Source organism: Astatotilapia calliptera, chromosome 17, assembly GCF_900246225.1.
Source record: "Astatotilapia calliptera chromosome 17, fAstCal1.2, whole genome shotgun sequence".
Taxonomy (NCBI): Eukaryota; Metazoa; Chordata; class Actinopteri; order Cichliformes; family Cichlidae; genus Astatotilapia; species Astatotilapia calliptera.
Genome location: NC_039318.1, coordinates 4,042,015 through 4,060,264, shown reverse-complemented (window position 1 = coordinate 4,060,264; position 18,250 = coordinate 4,042,015). Strand labels below are relative to the sequence as shown.

General features: G+C 38.4%; 1 protein-coding gene across 1 annotated transcript; it reads right to left on the bottom strand.

Moving 5' to 3' along the window:
- Positions 1-8,217: 8,217 nt before the first annotated feature.
- s1pr1 (sphingosine-1-phosphate receptor 1) lies at positions 8,218-12,576 on the bottom strand. The gene is made up of 2 exons (XM_026148329.1): positions 12,277-12,576; positions 8,218-10,746 (listed from the first exon to the last, which is right to left on the bottom strand). The coding sequence occupies exon 2, from the start codon at positions 10,634-10,636 to the stop codon at positions 9,506-9,508; it is 1,131 nt and encodes a 376-aa protein (XP_026004114.1). The 5' UTR covers positions 10,637-10,746; positions 12,277-12,576; the 3' UTR covers positions 8,218-9,505.
- Between the last annotated feature and the right edge of the window lie 5,674 nt (positions 12,577-18,250).

The following is an 18,250-nucleotide window of genomic DNA, read 5'->3' as shown; positions in this document are numbered from 1 at the left end:
CAAGGACACTTTGTGCGATGATTTTTTGGACAGGGGAGGAGTCACAGAGATATTTCACCTCAACCTGACAAAAGCATGGAGAGAGGCTGAAGGCCAGAGGTGTTCAGGACCCTACAGGTTACCTGAACATAAGAGAAAAATTGTACAGAAGGAATTGGCTGAAATGCTAAAAATATAGTAATATTAATTAAACTAATGTTATAAATATTATAAGAGTCAGACAGTGCGTGGTGTAGCCCAATAGATTTTGTGGTAAAGAAAGATGCGTCTATACGGTTTTGTGTTGACTACTGCAAGGTGAATGAAGTCTCAGAGTTTGACACTTATTACATGCCCCAGGTTGACGAGCTCCTGGACTGGATAGGCTGGTTTTTTCACAGTACTGGATTTAACTCATTAAAACCCGATGGGAGTGCTGGCTTTGTATGTCAAATTATCGTGACTCTTGAACCACTGGCACAATTTAAAAAAATTCCAATTGCTCCTTAAGGCATCAACTCCATCCTTTTTCAGTGATGTTAGGGTCATTACAGTAATCCTAGGCGGGGTGCAACATCCAAATATCTGCAAATAAAACAAGACAACACAGCAAACAGCAAAAACAAAACAAAACAAAAACAACTTAAAACAGACAAATGCCTGATAAAATGTCCGTTTTCTCCTTTCATCACACTCACTCTCTCTTCTCTCAAGTGACCTTTGCCTTCGTTGGGCTGCTGCGAGACTTGAATTTACCGTAATGACCCTAATATCACAGAAAAGCGTAGAGCTGGTGCTTTCAGGAACCGCTGGAATCTTTTCAACTGAGCAAATGGTTCAGAAGTTACAGGAGTTACAGATGTTGAAAACAAACGTCACAAAAACCATTCTGGCGCTAGTGATAAGTTGGATAAACCAAAGGCTACTGGCAGAAAAAAAGGGGAAAAATGGCCTTCTCCACTCTGTCCCACATAGCAAAATTGGTATGGCCCGGATCTGGCCCACACAATGTGCTTACACATGGCCCACATACCGCAAAGAATGACGGCCTTTTGGTGGCCCAGATCAGGTTTGCCAGAGGTGGGCCAGCGCAAGGTCAGTTGCAGACACACTGGTGGTCCTGTACTGGCCCAGAACAGTTTCAGCTGTGGCTCCAGATGTCAGTCTAATGTGTACCTTAATCAAGCCATGTAATAACAACATGTACCATATTTAGCACAGATTAAAAATGTCTCAACAAAGGTAATGCAGCAAATTTATTTTGAATTGAATAATTTTGATAATTTATAATTAACAATATATCAATTAATACTGCTGCTGGAACTGTTCGGACAGTGAATGGACTGATTCTTATATAACGGCGTTTCTACTCTCAAAGCAACATCAACAGTCGCCCAATCACTTTCTCTAAACTGAGTGCTGAGTACTACGTTCAGACACATTCACACTCCAATGATGCATTGGAGAGCAGTTTGGGTTAGTATCGTGCCCAAAGATACTTGACATGCAGACTGGAAGAGCCAGGAATCAAACCACTAACAAACACAAACATGAGTAAACTCTCACAAATAAGTGTACACTCACTAACCTGTCAAACCTGCATTTGAAACTGTGATGGCCAAACCCATGGCCACACTCTAAAGTCGGTAACTTTTGTATTTTCATTCTTCATTTGAACATAGTAATACATTTTAGTTGCCAATAACTTCATTGATTGGTTTGGATACATTTGTTCTATTTGTAAGCGCGCACATTTAGTTTATTTATGTATTCATACTTCTTCATTTCTTTGCTTTCTGACTAACTTTTGTCTTTTTATTTCTTACCTGCCATCATCCCTGGGAGTTGCTGGACAAAAGATGGTAGCCAGGGTTTGAAACCATTAAATATGAAGGAAGATAATTGGACCACACCACCACTTCCTGCTGAAGGGGGGAATGTGTGTTTTCTTTACCTTAAAAACAAAGTATTTGTATTTAATTAAATCTTTGAGTTTAGGGTTTAATGGGGTTTTTTGATTTTCTTCTTTAGTGTTTAGTTTATTAACAAACTAGATTGTACTGCATTGTTGTGATTTATGATTGTGTTTTGTTTGTTACCCCTCATGTGTCACAATGGTCTGATCAGCCATTATATATACCCTAGTATGTCATTTCAGTTTTAGGGCAATTATGTATGTTTGGGCAGTCATTTGGTTGGTTAAGGTTGCAGTCTTTGCCTAAGTTCAGCTTTGTTTCTTTGACCTCTTTTATGAGCTCAACATTTGTTAGTCTTGTAAATATAATTTTGTGGGGGTTAAATAAATGGAAACTATGTTTTTCTAATAATTCCTAGGCTCCTCCTGTTTTTCAACTCGGTCCATCACAGAAACATTGGCTACCATAGCAGTATAGTATTGCAACATGGTATTTGGGTCTTCTAACTAAAATAGGAACATAAAAAGTGCCATCATTGCCACACCTGGACCACACCTGGTTGGCATACACCCTGCCATGACACCAGTCAGTCAGACGTGCCAGCTTGATGCCGGATCCAGGCCAGACCTGTTTTCTATGAGCCTGGGCCACATAAACCAAACCATAATCAGGCCAGATGTGGTATGCCATCACATAAATAATAATAATAATGGATTGGATTTATATAGCGCTTTTCAAGGCACCCAAAGCGCTTTACAATGCCACTATTCATTCACTCTCGCATTCACACACTGGTGGAGGCAGCTACGGTTGTAGCCACAGCTGCCCTGGGGCAGACTGACAGAGGCGAGGCTGCCATATCGCGCCATCGGCCCCTCTGGCCAACACCAGTAGGGTAAAGTGTCTTGCCCAAGGACACAGCGACCGAGAGCCAGGACAGAGAGCCCGGGGATCGAACCAGCGACCTTGCGGTTACATATACGCTTCCCAACCCCCTGAGCCACGGTCGCCCCAAATAGAGCCATCTACACCAGGGCTGACCCATATCTGGATGACATAGCAGTTACCATGCCAGAAGTCAGCCAGCAGTGTCGGCTTGACACCTTATCTGGGCCAGACCTGTCTGCTATGTGGGGTATGGTTTGTAGCAGTCTGTGACACTTCAGTTCAGCATGTCTAGAGCCAGCCACTTTCCTGGGCCTCTTGGACTGGGTGCTGGGTCTGCATGCTCCATATGCTGATGGCTATCTGAAGGGCATGATCATCCATAGGTAACGACTCTTCTGTGGCAGGTGTAGTTTGTGCCTCAGCTGCAGGTGATTGGTGGAGCAGTGATTCAGGGTGTGGTGTCAGGGGAGGCTGACCTACAAAGCTGACCTCCATCATCTGATCATGCCTTCCCTTTCGAGTAGGACCCTAGAGCCTAGTGGGAGAGCAGTGTAGTGTGCAACTGGAAAGCTGCATGAGCAGAAAAATGCCTGTGTGTTGGGTCCTTCTTATCAGACTTTCAAATACAAACATACAAACAAATGAAACCATAGATGTCCATAAATTTAACTATGCATAATAATGTGAAATGACACAGGGAAAAAGTATTGAACACATAAAGATATGGAGGTGCAAAACGGCATATAGTCTTCATAATCAGGATACGATGGGAAAACCAGATTAAGGCTTTGTGTTCTTATGCAAGAGAAGAATGTGAGCTACATTGTGTTTAGAGAGGAGAATTTTGTGACAGGGTATCAGGCAGAGTCTCTGCTTATTTGCCTTCATGTAGGGGTGGTTGGCCCCTTGAGTGCTTTCAGCCCCCCACGCACATCCAGTACCCACCATGTAGTTCATGTATTTGGACATGAGAGGTCACAAAAAATTTGTTTTGTCTTTTAGTTCTTCTTCTTCTTCTTCTTCTTCTTCTTTGTTTTTGGAAATAAAGGGAGATTCAACTGAATATAATAAGCAACATATTTTCCTCTGACGACAGATGAATTCATTCAAAGTCATCTGACCTTGCTAAGACTCAAAATTACTGTCAGAAGTGATGAATGATGTAACAGATAACAGAAATACCCCCCTCCCCTTTTAATCATCTTAAAGCATCCAGACAATAAAACTTTCTGACTTTGATCTGGTGAGTTAAATAGTGCAAGGGTTTGATACTCACCCACTAAACACTGGACATTGGATAGTGCAGATATTGTCTATATTGGGTCAGTCAGTCCTTGATTCTGGACATGACTAACTATCAGCAAAATGACATGCAACTTATGGTTCTGTGTTTAACAATTACAACACAGTTAATACCATTTCTCTCATTCAGAATCGTGTATAATGACGGCCCGCAGACACATTTCTTATCTTTTCACGTTCCTGCAGCCACACACAGACACTAATCTTCCGCGGTCTATGAATCAGGTCTACGCAAACAAAATCAAGACATTAGAACAGACGTTTTCGTCACTTAAACTGCATTTCTCATTCATAATATTAATTCAAACTATACTTTGATTATATATTTTATTAAGAATAGAAATGATTTACTATTAGCAAAAGCACATTTAGATAAACTCTGTTTAGCACTCTGTATCGCTTTAAACATAAAAGGCTGGATGTTAAGTCTTTTTACCTTTTCTCAGATGTAATGAGAGGTAACCCGCATAGCAGACAGGTCTGTGCCGATCTGGTGTCAAGCCGGCACTGCTGGCTGACTGCTGGCATGGTAAGTGGTATGTCATCCAGATATGGGTCAGGCCTGCCATAGATGGCAGTGTTTATGTGATGGCATGCCACATCTGGCCCGATTGTGGTTTGGTTTATGTGGCCCAGGCTCACAGAAAACAGGTCTGGCCCAGATCCGGCATCATACTGGCACTGCTGACTGACTGGTGTCATGGCAGGGTGTATGTCAGCCAGATGTTGGCCAGGTGTGGCAATGATGGCATTTATGTTCCTATTCTCCTATTTTAGTTAGAAGACCCAAATACCATGTGAGTGATTTTGTAATGAGGGTTACACTCAGAGAATTACTTACATTTGGATGTAGAAAAGATGAATGAAGTCACAATTTAAAATGAAAGGTTTTTCAGATAGTGGTTGTAATTTTTAATCAGGGTTAGTGTTATAAGGCCTACATCTGCTTTAAATAGTTTTAGACTTATTCTTGAAAGAATTAATGATAGCTTATCACTGAAATAGGTCTGGCTTCAAAAAGTGTTTTTCTGCTTAAGAAATATTAACATGTTTTAGTTTCTGGGCCATTAACCTTTTTAGGTTCAATAATACTGTCAAATTTCTATAGATGTGCTAACATGATGATGAAATGTGATGGTTTGTGGTTCCATGGTGGAGGTAAAACTTCTTTTTTTAGAGACTAGCAAAGCACTTCCTCAATATCATTCCAGCCCATAATATACCCTAATCTTAGATGTTTGTGAAACCTTATTTGGCCCATTGCCAGGTGATTGAGGAAATAAATGCTTTGTAATGTTCTGTGTCATGATTGCTTTTATGAATGAAAAATAACATTAAGTGTTGACCTAACAGACTTCCGATCAGTCTGGATTAGATGCAGGGCATCAGCTGACCATCGACTGGGCCTCATTCAGAGGAAAAGGTTTTAGTTATATTTATCTCTCCCTGTGGGCTCACAGAGACAACCCCCTTCTTAGAAGTCAGGGATCAGCAGCTGGGATAGTCAGTGAATCTCATTAACAATGACACTCTGAAGCAAAAGACAAGCTGAGAACCACACTATACATCAAGTGTAATTGATTTTTATCCGTCTCTCTACCTCCCTTTCTCTCTTTCTCTCTGTCTAGAAAGACAGAGAGAAAGGGATCGAAAATCTATCAATCCATCTTTTGCATATATATATATATATATATATATATATATATATATATATATATATATATTTTTTTTTTTTTTTTTTTTTTTTTTATGTATATACATACACACATATATAGCACTTCAGTTACCACTGGCACCCATGTTACCTGTTATCTTCTCGTCTCGAGCTCTTGTCTGAGGCCTTGGTACTTCTCCAGCTTCTCGTCTTCCTTCTTCCTGATGTTGCTGTCATTCGGTATCACTACGTCTACCACTACGGCTATCTTCCTCTGCTTGTCCGCCACTACGTGCATGTAGTAGTAATAGTAGTTGTTGTAGTTCTGCTTTTTCTTAAAGTGATATTACAAGATAAAAGCAGCAAATTTGTGGGACCTGTTTGTTCAGCTGGTTTGGTAAAGTGGTTAATTTATTTATTAGTGGAAGCTTGTTAGGGGCTGTCTGACATTATTATTTATGTACTTTTTTCTCCTGTTTTGAGGCCACCCAAGGACTTCAGGCGATATATCTTTGGTTTCAATCTTGAGAATAGTGTTTGTGTACTTTCTATTAACAGTTGGAGGGTTTTGTGGTCTAGGAGACCCTGGTGTTAATTTGCTTCCCTTTTCTTCTCCTATTCATTTTCATTGTGTAAATGAAAATGTTAATTTTAAATAGTTAATTGAAAAATTGAAAAAGTTTTTTAATAATAATAATAATAATAAAATTAAAAAAAAACCTTTTGACACAATGGCTAATTTGTTTGGAGGCTAAGTCTATGGTTTGGTCTGTTAACACTTACTGTTACTGTGTTACTGACACTGTTTTACACTCCATAGCTCCCCTAGACTTCTCAGGCAAGAGGACTGTAACAATCATGGATGAAACAACAATTCAAAGTTTAATTATAAATGGTTTACATGACTAAAACTGGTGCTTGGACAAAGGGTTGTAACTGTTTGCTAAAATAAGGATAGCTGTTAACTGGGAAAAACTAATTAACAACCTCAAATTAATGGCTCAAGAAAAGTGGAAATGTTGGTGTTTCATGATAAAAAAAGAAACTGATAAATTAGGAATACCCTTTTCATTCTAAAATGAATGATTCAAAAAAAGAGAGAGTAGTGGCTACATTGACAACACGTGAAATACGTAGTTTAAAGCATAGTACAGCTGTAAGCTATCACTGAACATCTGGTTAAAATTTCAATCACTTTCGTGTAAATAATTCTTCCTTCTCCTTTCTTTCATTGTTCTCATCACATAAAAGGTCTTGAATAATCAGGCCCCATCTCATCTGAAAGACCTCATAGTACCATATCACCCCAATTAACCCTCAAACTGCTGGCTTACTTGTGGTTCCCAGGATGTTTAAAAGTAGAATGGGAGTTAAGCTGCTGGGGGTTGTTGCAGTGAGCATTCCTTCTTCTCTCACCTCTTTTCACTCACTGCATTTAATTATTAGTTATTGATCATCTCTGGCTTTCTTCTACATCATATTTTTGTCCTGTCTTCCTCCCCTAACCCCTAATCTTTGTATTGTCTGTATATGAATTTCTTTTGGAAATTGTAACATCAGTTTGCAGCCTTTCAGATGTTATTTGTGAAGAACAAAAACAGCGTGTTTCTATTTCTGTCTTTATTAATTGCTAAAAAACAAAACAAAACAAAACAAAACAAAAAAACCCATCAACCGAACATTTGGGAGTTAAAGAATGCACAGGTCAGCTTGGACTGTGTCAATGTTCTTGATAACACACAATTTAATTAATTAATTAATTGATCTGCTCCTGATAAAGGATGAGAGAAGTTGAAAGGGACCGTTGATCTTGGTAACAGAGAACAACTGGCATGAACGCCCTTTCCTGTCAATGACTAAACACAATCATTACGATAAAAATGGCACATTTCTCTGTAAGCATTTCAGCAGCAAATTTAAAAGAAAAATCCTAAAATTGCAAAAATCGTTTCATCACAGAGACCAGTTTGCATCCTACTCATAGCTTTCAATAAGATTATTTGTTCTTTTGAAGATAGTTACCAAATTAACAAATTTACAGGAAATGTGGAAATTACATTTTTTCCTTTCGGCTTTAAAATAATTAAAATACACTGACATCACTACTAATAACAATGGGAACACTGACGGAAAGCAGAAAATACATTCTGACCCAAACTTTTCTACAACTTTTGCACAGTTAATTCTTGTCACATCAAAAACATTCATGAATTCAGAGTTCAGTTGCTTCTTGGACAAAAAATAGTTTTTTATCTTATTTGGGTTTTTTTAATAGATAGTGTTTATTGAAGGGTTTTAGATGAGGCTAGTATTTTGAATATAATTTTTTATATCAATATTTTGTCAAATATTTAACGTTCCAAATGTTTTGTTTGTTTTATACTACAATAAACTCAATAGTCTAAATAACAATATTGGTGATGGTTTAAAGAAACATTTTTTATGATGACCAAGACAAAACAAGACAAAAAACGTTTAACGTTTCTGTGCTTTGTCTTTATTATTTCTTATTATTGTTATTATAGATTGAACAAATTTGGACTTCTGACTTCTTTATTTGATTATTTGTTTATTTAGTTATTTATTTTTCAAGCCACTTTTGGTAAGGCTCTATTGTGGTTTTAAGACCATTTCATTTCTATAACAATATTAAAATTAAGCAAAATTCTAAAAATAGAAACAAAATTCTGACAGAATCGCATCATTTTGGGAAAAGAAAATTTGACAAGATCAAAAATGATCAAAATGTTTTTTTAAAAAAAGTAAATAAATACAAAGAGTTGACAAATGAATTATATTTGACCCTTTATCTGAACATTTCCACCTTATTGAGGTTTTTAAAATTTAATTTAAAATACATGGAAGGCAAGTTACTTATGATTAACAGGAAAATACAATTACAGTTTAATTGAAAATTGGGGTTAAAAATAGTTTGTTTAAATAACAAACTGATTTTATTTATAATCATGACTTATGTGATTTTTTTAATAGGTAAGTAAAGTTTGCCTCAATATTATTTTTCTTTTTGAGCAGAGTAGACTTCATATGTAGAACAATAATAAAGCATTGGTAAAAGATTTATTCATGACGATTAAAGAAAAATGAACTGTTGTTTAAAGCAGCTGAGCTCTGCATTCATAAGTGCGTCCCTGTATGGGAAGGTAAAAGGGGATAGAGGACAGTTTTCTTTAATTCATTTTCATATTTTAAACATCTGATAGTAAGTGCTACATGTTCTAGTTGTTCTTAGAGGGTGAGTATAAAGTCTGATTCCTCTATGTGGATCACTTTCTATGTATGTCGTAAGTGTTATTCAGTAAAATTAACCTTGATGCATCAAAACACATCAATAAGTCACTATTTTATCATGCTTTGACTGTCTGGTAAAGTGTATTTTGCAGAGAAATGCTGTGTATCAGCATGTTTGGATATCTGTATAAAATCTGAAGAAGCACTTTATGTTCTGACCAGGTCTTGAATGACGCAGGACCACAATGATCCACATTAAGCAGATGAGATGAAACACAATCCATCCCAGCCTACAGGAGTTACAGCCACTGACTCTCCAGTAGGTGCTGCGACATGACGGTTTGGAACTACAAACAGTGTCTGGACCTCTTTTACTTTCCAATCAGTTTGAAAGTCTGTGAGTCCTGGTCAGCTGGAGGTTTCGTGACTTGGCTACATGGCAGAGTTCACATGTATTTTGTGTACAAACACGTACTCCTCATCTGACCCTGTACATCTGCTTGTTTGTCCTGCATGTTTAAGATGATGAGGTGACATTCCCCGAGGACACTACGGTTGTCTCCCTCGGTGAGTACTCCACTTCCTCCTTGTTGGGATGAGAGGAGTTATCAGACTTGCTGCGGCTAAACTCCGCCCCCATTATTGGTCCTGTGAGCTTGGTGCGTGGTCGAATGAAGGCAGTACAGCACAACAGTGTCTTTAGGAATGCACGCCGCATCTCGTTGCTGGTCAGCGTGTAGATGAGTGGGTTCATGGCAGAGTTCAGGACTGCAAGTGCCAGGAACCACTCTGCCTTGTAGAGGATTGGGCAGCTTAGCGTCTCACAGGCCACATCTAGCAGCAGGAGGATAAAGAGTGGTGCCCAGCAGGCAATGAAGCAGCTGAGAACGATGATGACTGTCTTCAGGAGTGCCATTGACTTCTCTGAACTCTTACTGTTTGCACTGGCATTGCTGCGACCATTGGACACTTTGCGGAAGACCAGTTTGCGGCTACGAGTGCGCACCAATGCATAGATCCTGGCATAGAGCACCACAATGGCCATAAGAATGATACTGAAGACAGTGGTGCAGAACAGGATGTAGGCTTTGTGGTAGAGTGGTAGCACGGTGGAGCACTGTGTCATACTCTGGATGCAGTTCCAGCCCATCACCGGCAGACCACCTAGAATGGCTGCGATCATCCACACAGTGCTGATGAGTAGAAAGACGCGGAAGGTGTTCCCATTGTTGTGCAGCTTCATCTTCAGCATGGTGAGGTGGCGCTCAATGGCAATGGCAAGTAGGCTGAAGACAGAGGCCGCCAGCGCCACAAACATGCTGCCTTCCCTGAAGAACCACTGGGTGGGTGTCAACTTGTAGGTATTGGCACCTGACAGTAGGATGTTGGCAGTGTAGACGACACCAGCCAGAAGATCAGACAGTGCGAGGTTCCCAATGAAGTAATACATGGGCTTGTGGAACTTCTTGGTCCTCCAGATTGTAGTCAGGACCAGGATGTTCTCTAGGATGATGAAGCAGCACACAATGATGAAGATCACAGAATCAGCCTTCAGACCTGAGTCCTGCTCCGTCTTCCGGAACTTGCCGGTGTAATTGTAGTGTTTGGCAATCAGATCAGAGTAGCTGGGCTCAGCCATGGCCTCCATCTGCAGCACTAGTCCAGCAGGGGGCACCGTGTCCTCAGACTTCAGTCCTTCATGTTTGGTAGTAACTGTGAAGAACAGCAGAGAGAGTCCAGCTGAATGGTGACATGGCCCTACAGAGAGAAAGAAAAAAACATTAATAACTGGTCTCACATCAGCATATTAGACAACAAATAGTCTTAAATCAGAGTCTACACTACAGAAATATTCTTCTACAGAACCCTTCTCATGCACTTTGATTAGAAACTATTCACTGAGAGCCAGAACAAACAAAAAATGTCACTTCAATTTGTGATGAAACAATGATCCAGCAAAAAAGAGACTAATCTTAAGTAAGCAACTTAAATTCAAGTCATTTAAACTGTAAGTCCATACGAATACTCAACTAAAAGTATCCTTTAGAATCATAAGATAATGAAACCTCAGATGACATTCAAAGCTTGCTTCATCAACCTAGCTGCTCCTAATCAGCTGGTTTGAAAGCAAAGATCAGAAAAAAACTAAACTACTTTTAATCTATATTGTAAGAAAATCTTTCATTTTAGAGTTAAAAAAATGCAACAAATGAAAACAAAAATGAAAAGCAAATCTCAAGTCTGTCTTCAATCTGATGTATTAAGAGAAGGATAGAAGCTTTAGAATGCCTAAAACACAGTACAACACAACATTGCAGTATATTTTGTTATATTTACCTTTTAATCATTAAATAAAAAAGAAATGTTGAATTGTGCAGCTGTATAAACTTTGCTTTCTTGAGTCTGGGATTTGATTTAATTTAACCAAAAATATATGGAACACCAAATAAAAGAAACCACCAAATGATTAATCTGTCATTCCTGATGTGTCAAAAGAATCTTTTTTGTTTACAACTTACTTTATAACTAATCCTTTACCTATTTGTCATCACCCCCCCCCCCCAAAAAAAAGCTTAAAAACAAACAAACAAACAGCAGCATATCACAACATATGACTATATATATATATATATATATATATATATATATATATATATATATATATATATATATATATATATATATATATATATATATATATGTGTGTGTGTGTGTGTGTGTGTGTGTTGTTTAATTATTGGAATTATAACTGTAACCTAACTAGCATTCTGGTGATTTGAACGCTCTAAATGCACTGAGGTATGGTGATATCTTTTTCCTATTTTTTGTTCAGAATCATAAACTAACTGAGGATTTTGTTTAGACGGATAATTTATTTGCAAACGGTGATTTTTCTTGCAAACTGAACGCATAGCTTTTATAAAGGAAATGGAAAAAATGTTGGTGTCTTGTAGCTCAAAAGCGAACAAACATCCTTTAAAAAAACTTTAAAGCCCAGAAATTGATTTGGGTTCAGAAACTCGTCTCTCAGATGTGTTTTATCAGTCTTAAAGAGAAGTCCTCGCATTTCTAACGGTCGCGCCTTACAAGACTACTTATAGAAAAGGTTTCAAATTATTAATGAAATATTTTCTCGGTGATTCCCTGTTCGGTGAAATCGGTTGGTTAGTCCTTGTTCATATTATAAAGTACTTAAGTTACTGCACGACTGCCTTTTGAGGATTTTTATAAAAACTGTCTGCGATTTTTTTTAAATCTCTAAAATTCCATTTATTTGATCAAACTGACCTGAGTTCAGATGAACGCGGAGTTCTCCTCTTCACACCAAATGAACGCAAAACGACTTCACGACGATCCGCTTCGGTTTAATTTCAGCTAAAACAGCTAAACAAAGTTTCTATTGCTTGAAGACAAGGTTGATAACACAGACACTTTTTCCCCTTTTTCTTTTTACATCTTCAGTCAGAGTCCCAAGGAAAACAGCCCGCGTCGGAGTGAAAGACACCAGAGACGCACAAACACAATGAAACACACGCACACTCTATCCGAAACACACACTGAAGATGAGGATGGTATGATGACGATACTTCCCTCCTTCGGATCCACGCGTCTTTTTTTGCCGTTTTTCTGCCTTCTTATTATCGTTAATCAAACAAATAAATGAATAAAACTCTTATAAAGATTATTATTAACAGAGACCTGAGAGTAAAAAACATTAGAGTGAACACAAAACAAAAATTGACCTGAGATGTAATTTAAGTAAACAAAGTTTATATTAAATAAAAGAGTAAAAATTAATTAGATGCAGAAACAACATTCTAAAAAATATAATAGCATTTTAGTTATCATACAGTATGTCATTTAGTTTGTTTGTGGGAATCAACCATATGCACTCCCTATACCATGTCCCCCCTCAATCCAGACTTGGTTTGCCCCATAATGAGTCTGTAGCCTCTGTGACCTACATCATATCTTTCATGTCATGGTGTGTGTGTGTGGGGGGGGGGCTGTCATGGATTCATCATGGGTTCATACACTTTCAGCTAACTGTCAAATTATTATTAATTATGTTTCCTGCATCTAACAATGAAGACACTTTTTTAGCACTTAGCGCTAGCATAGCACTTTTAGAAGTTTTCTTACACATAACATAGTAACCGGATGTGGGTGCAAGATCTCTTATTGACGCCTTATTTTGATATTGTGCTTGTATTGTGTCATACTTTAAAAATTTTATATAGCATATACTGTATATGACACACTGACACGCTTAACTGAGTGAGTAGATTTTATATCTGTCTAACCAATTGTATTAAACATTTTGTTGTTAGATATTTCCTGAGACATTATGTATATCTTGTCTTCTGTCTGTCGCTGGGTTTGTGGAAAGATCTCTCTTCATCATCCTAATTTGTTTTCCTTTTATTTCAAAAATTCTTAGAGTAGATGTCAAGCAGTTATATGATCACTTGCAAAAGAATGGTTTATTTGAAGAGTTTTAGTCAGGATTTAAAGTGGATCATAGCACATAATACAGAATTACAATAGTCCATCCTAGAAATAATAAATGCATGAACAGGATGTTTCTAGTTTTAGAGATTTGTTTAATATGATCACCGAACATATCTTGGGGAGATGGGTAATGCCATCTAAAGTAAGCATCTGGTTGGACACTATATTTTTACATTTTTTTGTTCCGAGTACAATAATCTCAGTTTGGGAGTAAGGGTAAGACAGCTGGGTCAAGTGACGGCTTCTTACATTTTTTTTTCTTCCTATCTTTCTCCATTCAGCCATTCGATCCTTATACAATCGTTGTAAGAGCTTGGTCCGGACTCATTCCTGGTCAGTGTTGGACTCTGCCAGACTTGCCCTTTGTCATTGATTCTGTTCAGTATTTTCATGGACATAATTTCTAGGTGTAGCCAGCTGGCAGAAGTGTCATTGTACTGGGTTCATGGCTCAGTGTTTCTATGTTTCTTATTCTCTCATGTGGCATTTAGTTTCAGTTTAGTTTCTAGTTCTTAGGCTTTTGTTCATTTTAGTCTGTTCCCATTTCTGCTTCCCTGTGTAGTCTGTCATGTCTATCATGTGTGCCAAGTCTCCATGTTTATTCATCTGTTTCCTAGTCGTGTCTCTCTTGTGTCTTACTGTGTGTTTCATGTTTCCTGTTTTATTTTGAAAATCTCCTGGCCTGTGTGCATTATGTTCAGTTTTGTTTCCCTTTCTTGTTAGTCTGATTGATTCCAGCAGCGTTTCCCTCCTGTTTCTCATCCCTTCGTTTTCTTGGGTGTATTTAGTCCTCTGTCTTCCTCTGCTTGATGTCGTTGTTGTTGCTGTGTGTTTCCTTGTGCCCCTCGGTTTCTTTGTTATTTCTAGTCTGTTCTAAGTTTCTAGTTTCAGGTTGTGTTTTTCTGTATCTAGTGTTTCAGTTTTTGCACAGCCAATGATACACCTTGGTGTTTCCCTAGATAAGCTGGAGATGGCCGAGAGAGAGAGAGGTCTGGGCTTCTCTGCTTAGGCTGCTGCCCCCTGGCCCTGGATAAGCAGGATGGATGGATGGATGGATGGGTGGTCTTTTTCCAGTCCCCAATGAGTCACACCAAATGACTTCCCCTTCCTGATCCTGGTTCTATTGGAGGTTTTTTCTTTTTAAAAGGGATTTTTTTCCTTCTCACCGTGACTAAGTACTTGGTCATAGGGGGATTATCTGATTGTTCATGTTCTTGGGACTATAGATATTTTTAAGAAACCTTGATGATTCAGAACACAAAGTTACATCACAAAAGGACACGATGACATCAAAAACATTACCCCTCTTAAGAATAGTGAAGATTTTATCTTTTTTACCAAGAAAGACACTGACAATAGCTCTGAAAGGCGCCATCATTGGGATCATTTCTGTGAGATGCCTGCATGATGACCTTACTTCCTGTCCAGGCACTGCCATTGTTTGAGATCTGCAGGTCAACCGGTTATACAGAAACTGTTGATAAGAATATTGAGATAATGACAAATTATATAAAATGCATGAAACCTTGGGACCCTCCAGTAGGTCTATCTAGTGGCTGTTATGCTGAATGATGCATTTTGCTAGCAAGCTTTGGTTCCAGGTGCCCCCTTAAAGGGACAGCAGTGGTACCGTGTTAACTCCAGGTAGACGGCAGACTGTCTGTCTCCCTGCAGAGAACATCTCTTTTCAGACAGTGTCTAAAATATGTGGTACAGGCAGACTGTGCTCTTATTTGTGCTGTTATTGGAACGTCAGTCAGCTGTGGGGAAACATAAAGTACTTATGAAGAGCAGACATGAAAAATGAGTGTTAAAAACAATGACCACTGCAGAGATTATCTGTGCTTTTCATGCCATATTTTTTTATTTTTGACATTATTTCCTGGTGACCTGCACTGTTGCTTCCCTTGACCAATGCACAGTGTCTTACACATTAAGCAATTTGCAGTTAGGATTTTGGAGTACTCCATGGGAGCAGCATGGCTGAAAACCCTCTCCATAGATAAACTCACAAAATCTTGATAGCATACATTTTGTACTAGAATGAAGGAGCACAGCATGTTGAAACAGAATTTAGACTTTATCATATGATAAAGAATTTCTATCTTGAGGCAGTGTGTAGTGTACTTCTCACTGAACTGAAAATGATGTGAATGAAATGGTGTTGCCTTCACAGGTACCAGATCTCGACCCAACTTAGCACTTTTGTAAGACGCTTGATTGATGTCCTAGAAAACTGAGTACATGTAAAGGATGAGCTTCTGAGAATTTACAGTAAATCCAGCTCTCTGGCTTTAAAATTAGATTGGACTCCTTTCTAATGACTGTTTATTACAAATTAAATTCCAGTATGGCTTCAGCGCATTTCTTGTTTGTTGCCAAACAAGAAATGTATAAAAAATGTACAGAAAAACCAGAATGCAATAATTTGGAAATAATTTAAAGCCTTCATTTCATTTAATACAAAATAGTCCAAAAACATCAAATTGAATGTTGAACCTAAGAAATCATACTACATATCTCATGAAAAGAGAAATGTTACTGCATATATGTTTTTGGACCATACTGGGGCTATATTGGTGTATTTGGTAAATGCTGCTGCTGGGCATATGACCGAGGTTCGATTTTATTTTGCTGAAGACGAAGCTGACATTAACAGAAAGTGTTCAAGGGTGAGAAAAGGGGAGGACAGAATAGGAGGTAATGGGGGTTGAGGGTAACAAAGGCCTCTTTCCTCAAAGCTGCTAACTGTATTCAGGCTCTGCATAGCTGAGCATCACCATGACGACAGCTAGAGAACTGAGAAGGAGCACTCTGAAACTGTGGAAGAGAAATCACCAACAAGCCCACAGACAAAAATAAAATAAAATACAGTCCAAACAAAATGAATTAATTTCAAATGCAGTGGATCAAAGGGGCTGAACATGAAATTTGAGATTTTACAGCAAATCGTGATCCTTTTGTTGGATATGGACATTTTTCTTTTAAACGGATTTCAAATTTTTGATGAGTAATGAAAAACTGAGTGCTCTTACCAGTGTGCTGGCCCTGTTAGGGCTCTAACATTCTGCTCCAGTGAAATTTTAACTGGTCTTCATCTACAGCCTGTAATTATGGTTTTGACAGACTGACCTTCTGGTGTGTGTGTGTGTGTGTGTGTGCATGCGTGCGTGCGTGCCTGTCTGTCTGTCTGCCTGCCTGCCTGCCTGCCTGCCTGTCTGCCTGCCTGCCTGTTTAACAGAGAGAGACCACACTACCTTTTGTAAGGACAATTAGAGCTAGATTGAAGAATTGAGTTAACATTAGGTTAGCCAATTTGTTATCTGTGAGTGGGCTTAGTTCTGAAACATTAACAGCAAAATACTCCTCCTGATTTTGGTTGTGGTCTTGGGCCCCTTTAGGTCCGTTTTACACCTTGTTCTACTGGTTCTCTTGTTTGCGTTTTTCTCTATTTTCTTTATTGTGTAAGCCCTGCACCTTGTCCTTTTTTGTCCCGCTGTTTCTTCAGTACTGCTTGTCCATCTTTTCTTTTCTTTTCTTCGCTATGGTCTAACATGATCTTACTCTGCCTGTTGGTATTTAAGGAATTTTAATAGTCAGTAGTCAGTGTTGCATTTACTGTAGGTTCTCAGTCCTCCAGGTCATAGTAGTCTAAAAGCCCATTTCCATTTCTGCCTTCTTGGCTGGACTTGGTTTTAGAGTTTTGGGGGTAGTGTGTATGCTGTTTAGCTTGCTGAATTCTGTGGTTTAGCTGCATGTTCACCTTAAATTGCTGGCTGTTTGAGTGGTGTCCAAAAAAAGACTTTGAATGGTGCAGCCCTCAATCCCCCCCCCCCCAATTTTCTTTCTGAGATTAAGGCCAAAAGTATGAGGAAAAAGTCAGAATTCTTACTTTAATCTCAGAATTCTGTGAAAATGTGAGCATTCTGAGAAAAAAGACAGTCAGAATTCCGAGAAATAAAGAATTATGAGGTTAAAATCAGAATTCTGACAGAAAGTGAGAATTCTGAGGGAAAAAGTCAGAATTTTGAGAAAAAGGGCTTCTTTCAAAATGTAAAAGAACCCACCCACCACTTTAATGTTGGGTGGGATCTTTCTCTAGGCCCAGGATCCTCCAGCAGACACCACGACCAGGCTCCAACGGCCACCAACAACTAAAAAGGTTAACTCTTTTACATGTTAATCGGGCTACATACAAAATGCCACCAAAGTCTCTAAGGAAACTGAGAAACCTCTAAATTAAATGTCAGGAGAGCTTTCTAATATCTCCAAACAACAGAAGTTGCTATTGGATATGATGGGACAGATTAAAGAACTGCAAAAGGTAAATGAGGAAAGGACAAAAAAATTGCTCTACTTGAGTCATGAGTGGCAGAGCTAGAGCAGTATATCGACTCTTTGGAGCAACAAATTGTAAATTTCTTCAGAGGCAAGGGAATTACTATTAATAGTAAAGATGTTAAGGCTTGCCATTCTCTGCCTCGAAAAAATAATAATGGAAAACCATCTATAATCATACGCTTTGTGAATAGAAAATCAATGGATGTAGGGCTAAAACCCTTTGAGTATACGGACAGACCCTGGGGCTTGGAAAACGATATAGACCCTGAAAATAATTTTTATACCCATAAACATGATCAAATGAGCAGTTTAATCAAAATATAATAATGGATAATGTAATATCGATCATACATTTTAATAGTAGAAACCTCAATTGAAATCATTTAAAAATCCTAGGCTATCTAGCATA

Bases quoted from the DNA above. Each gene is read 5' to 3' on its own strand.
- s1pr1 (XM_026148329.1), bottom strand. From the start codon at position 10,636: ATGGAGGCCATGGCTGAGCCCAGCTACTCTGATCTGATTGCCAAACAC.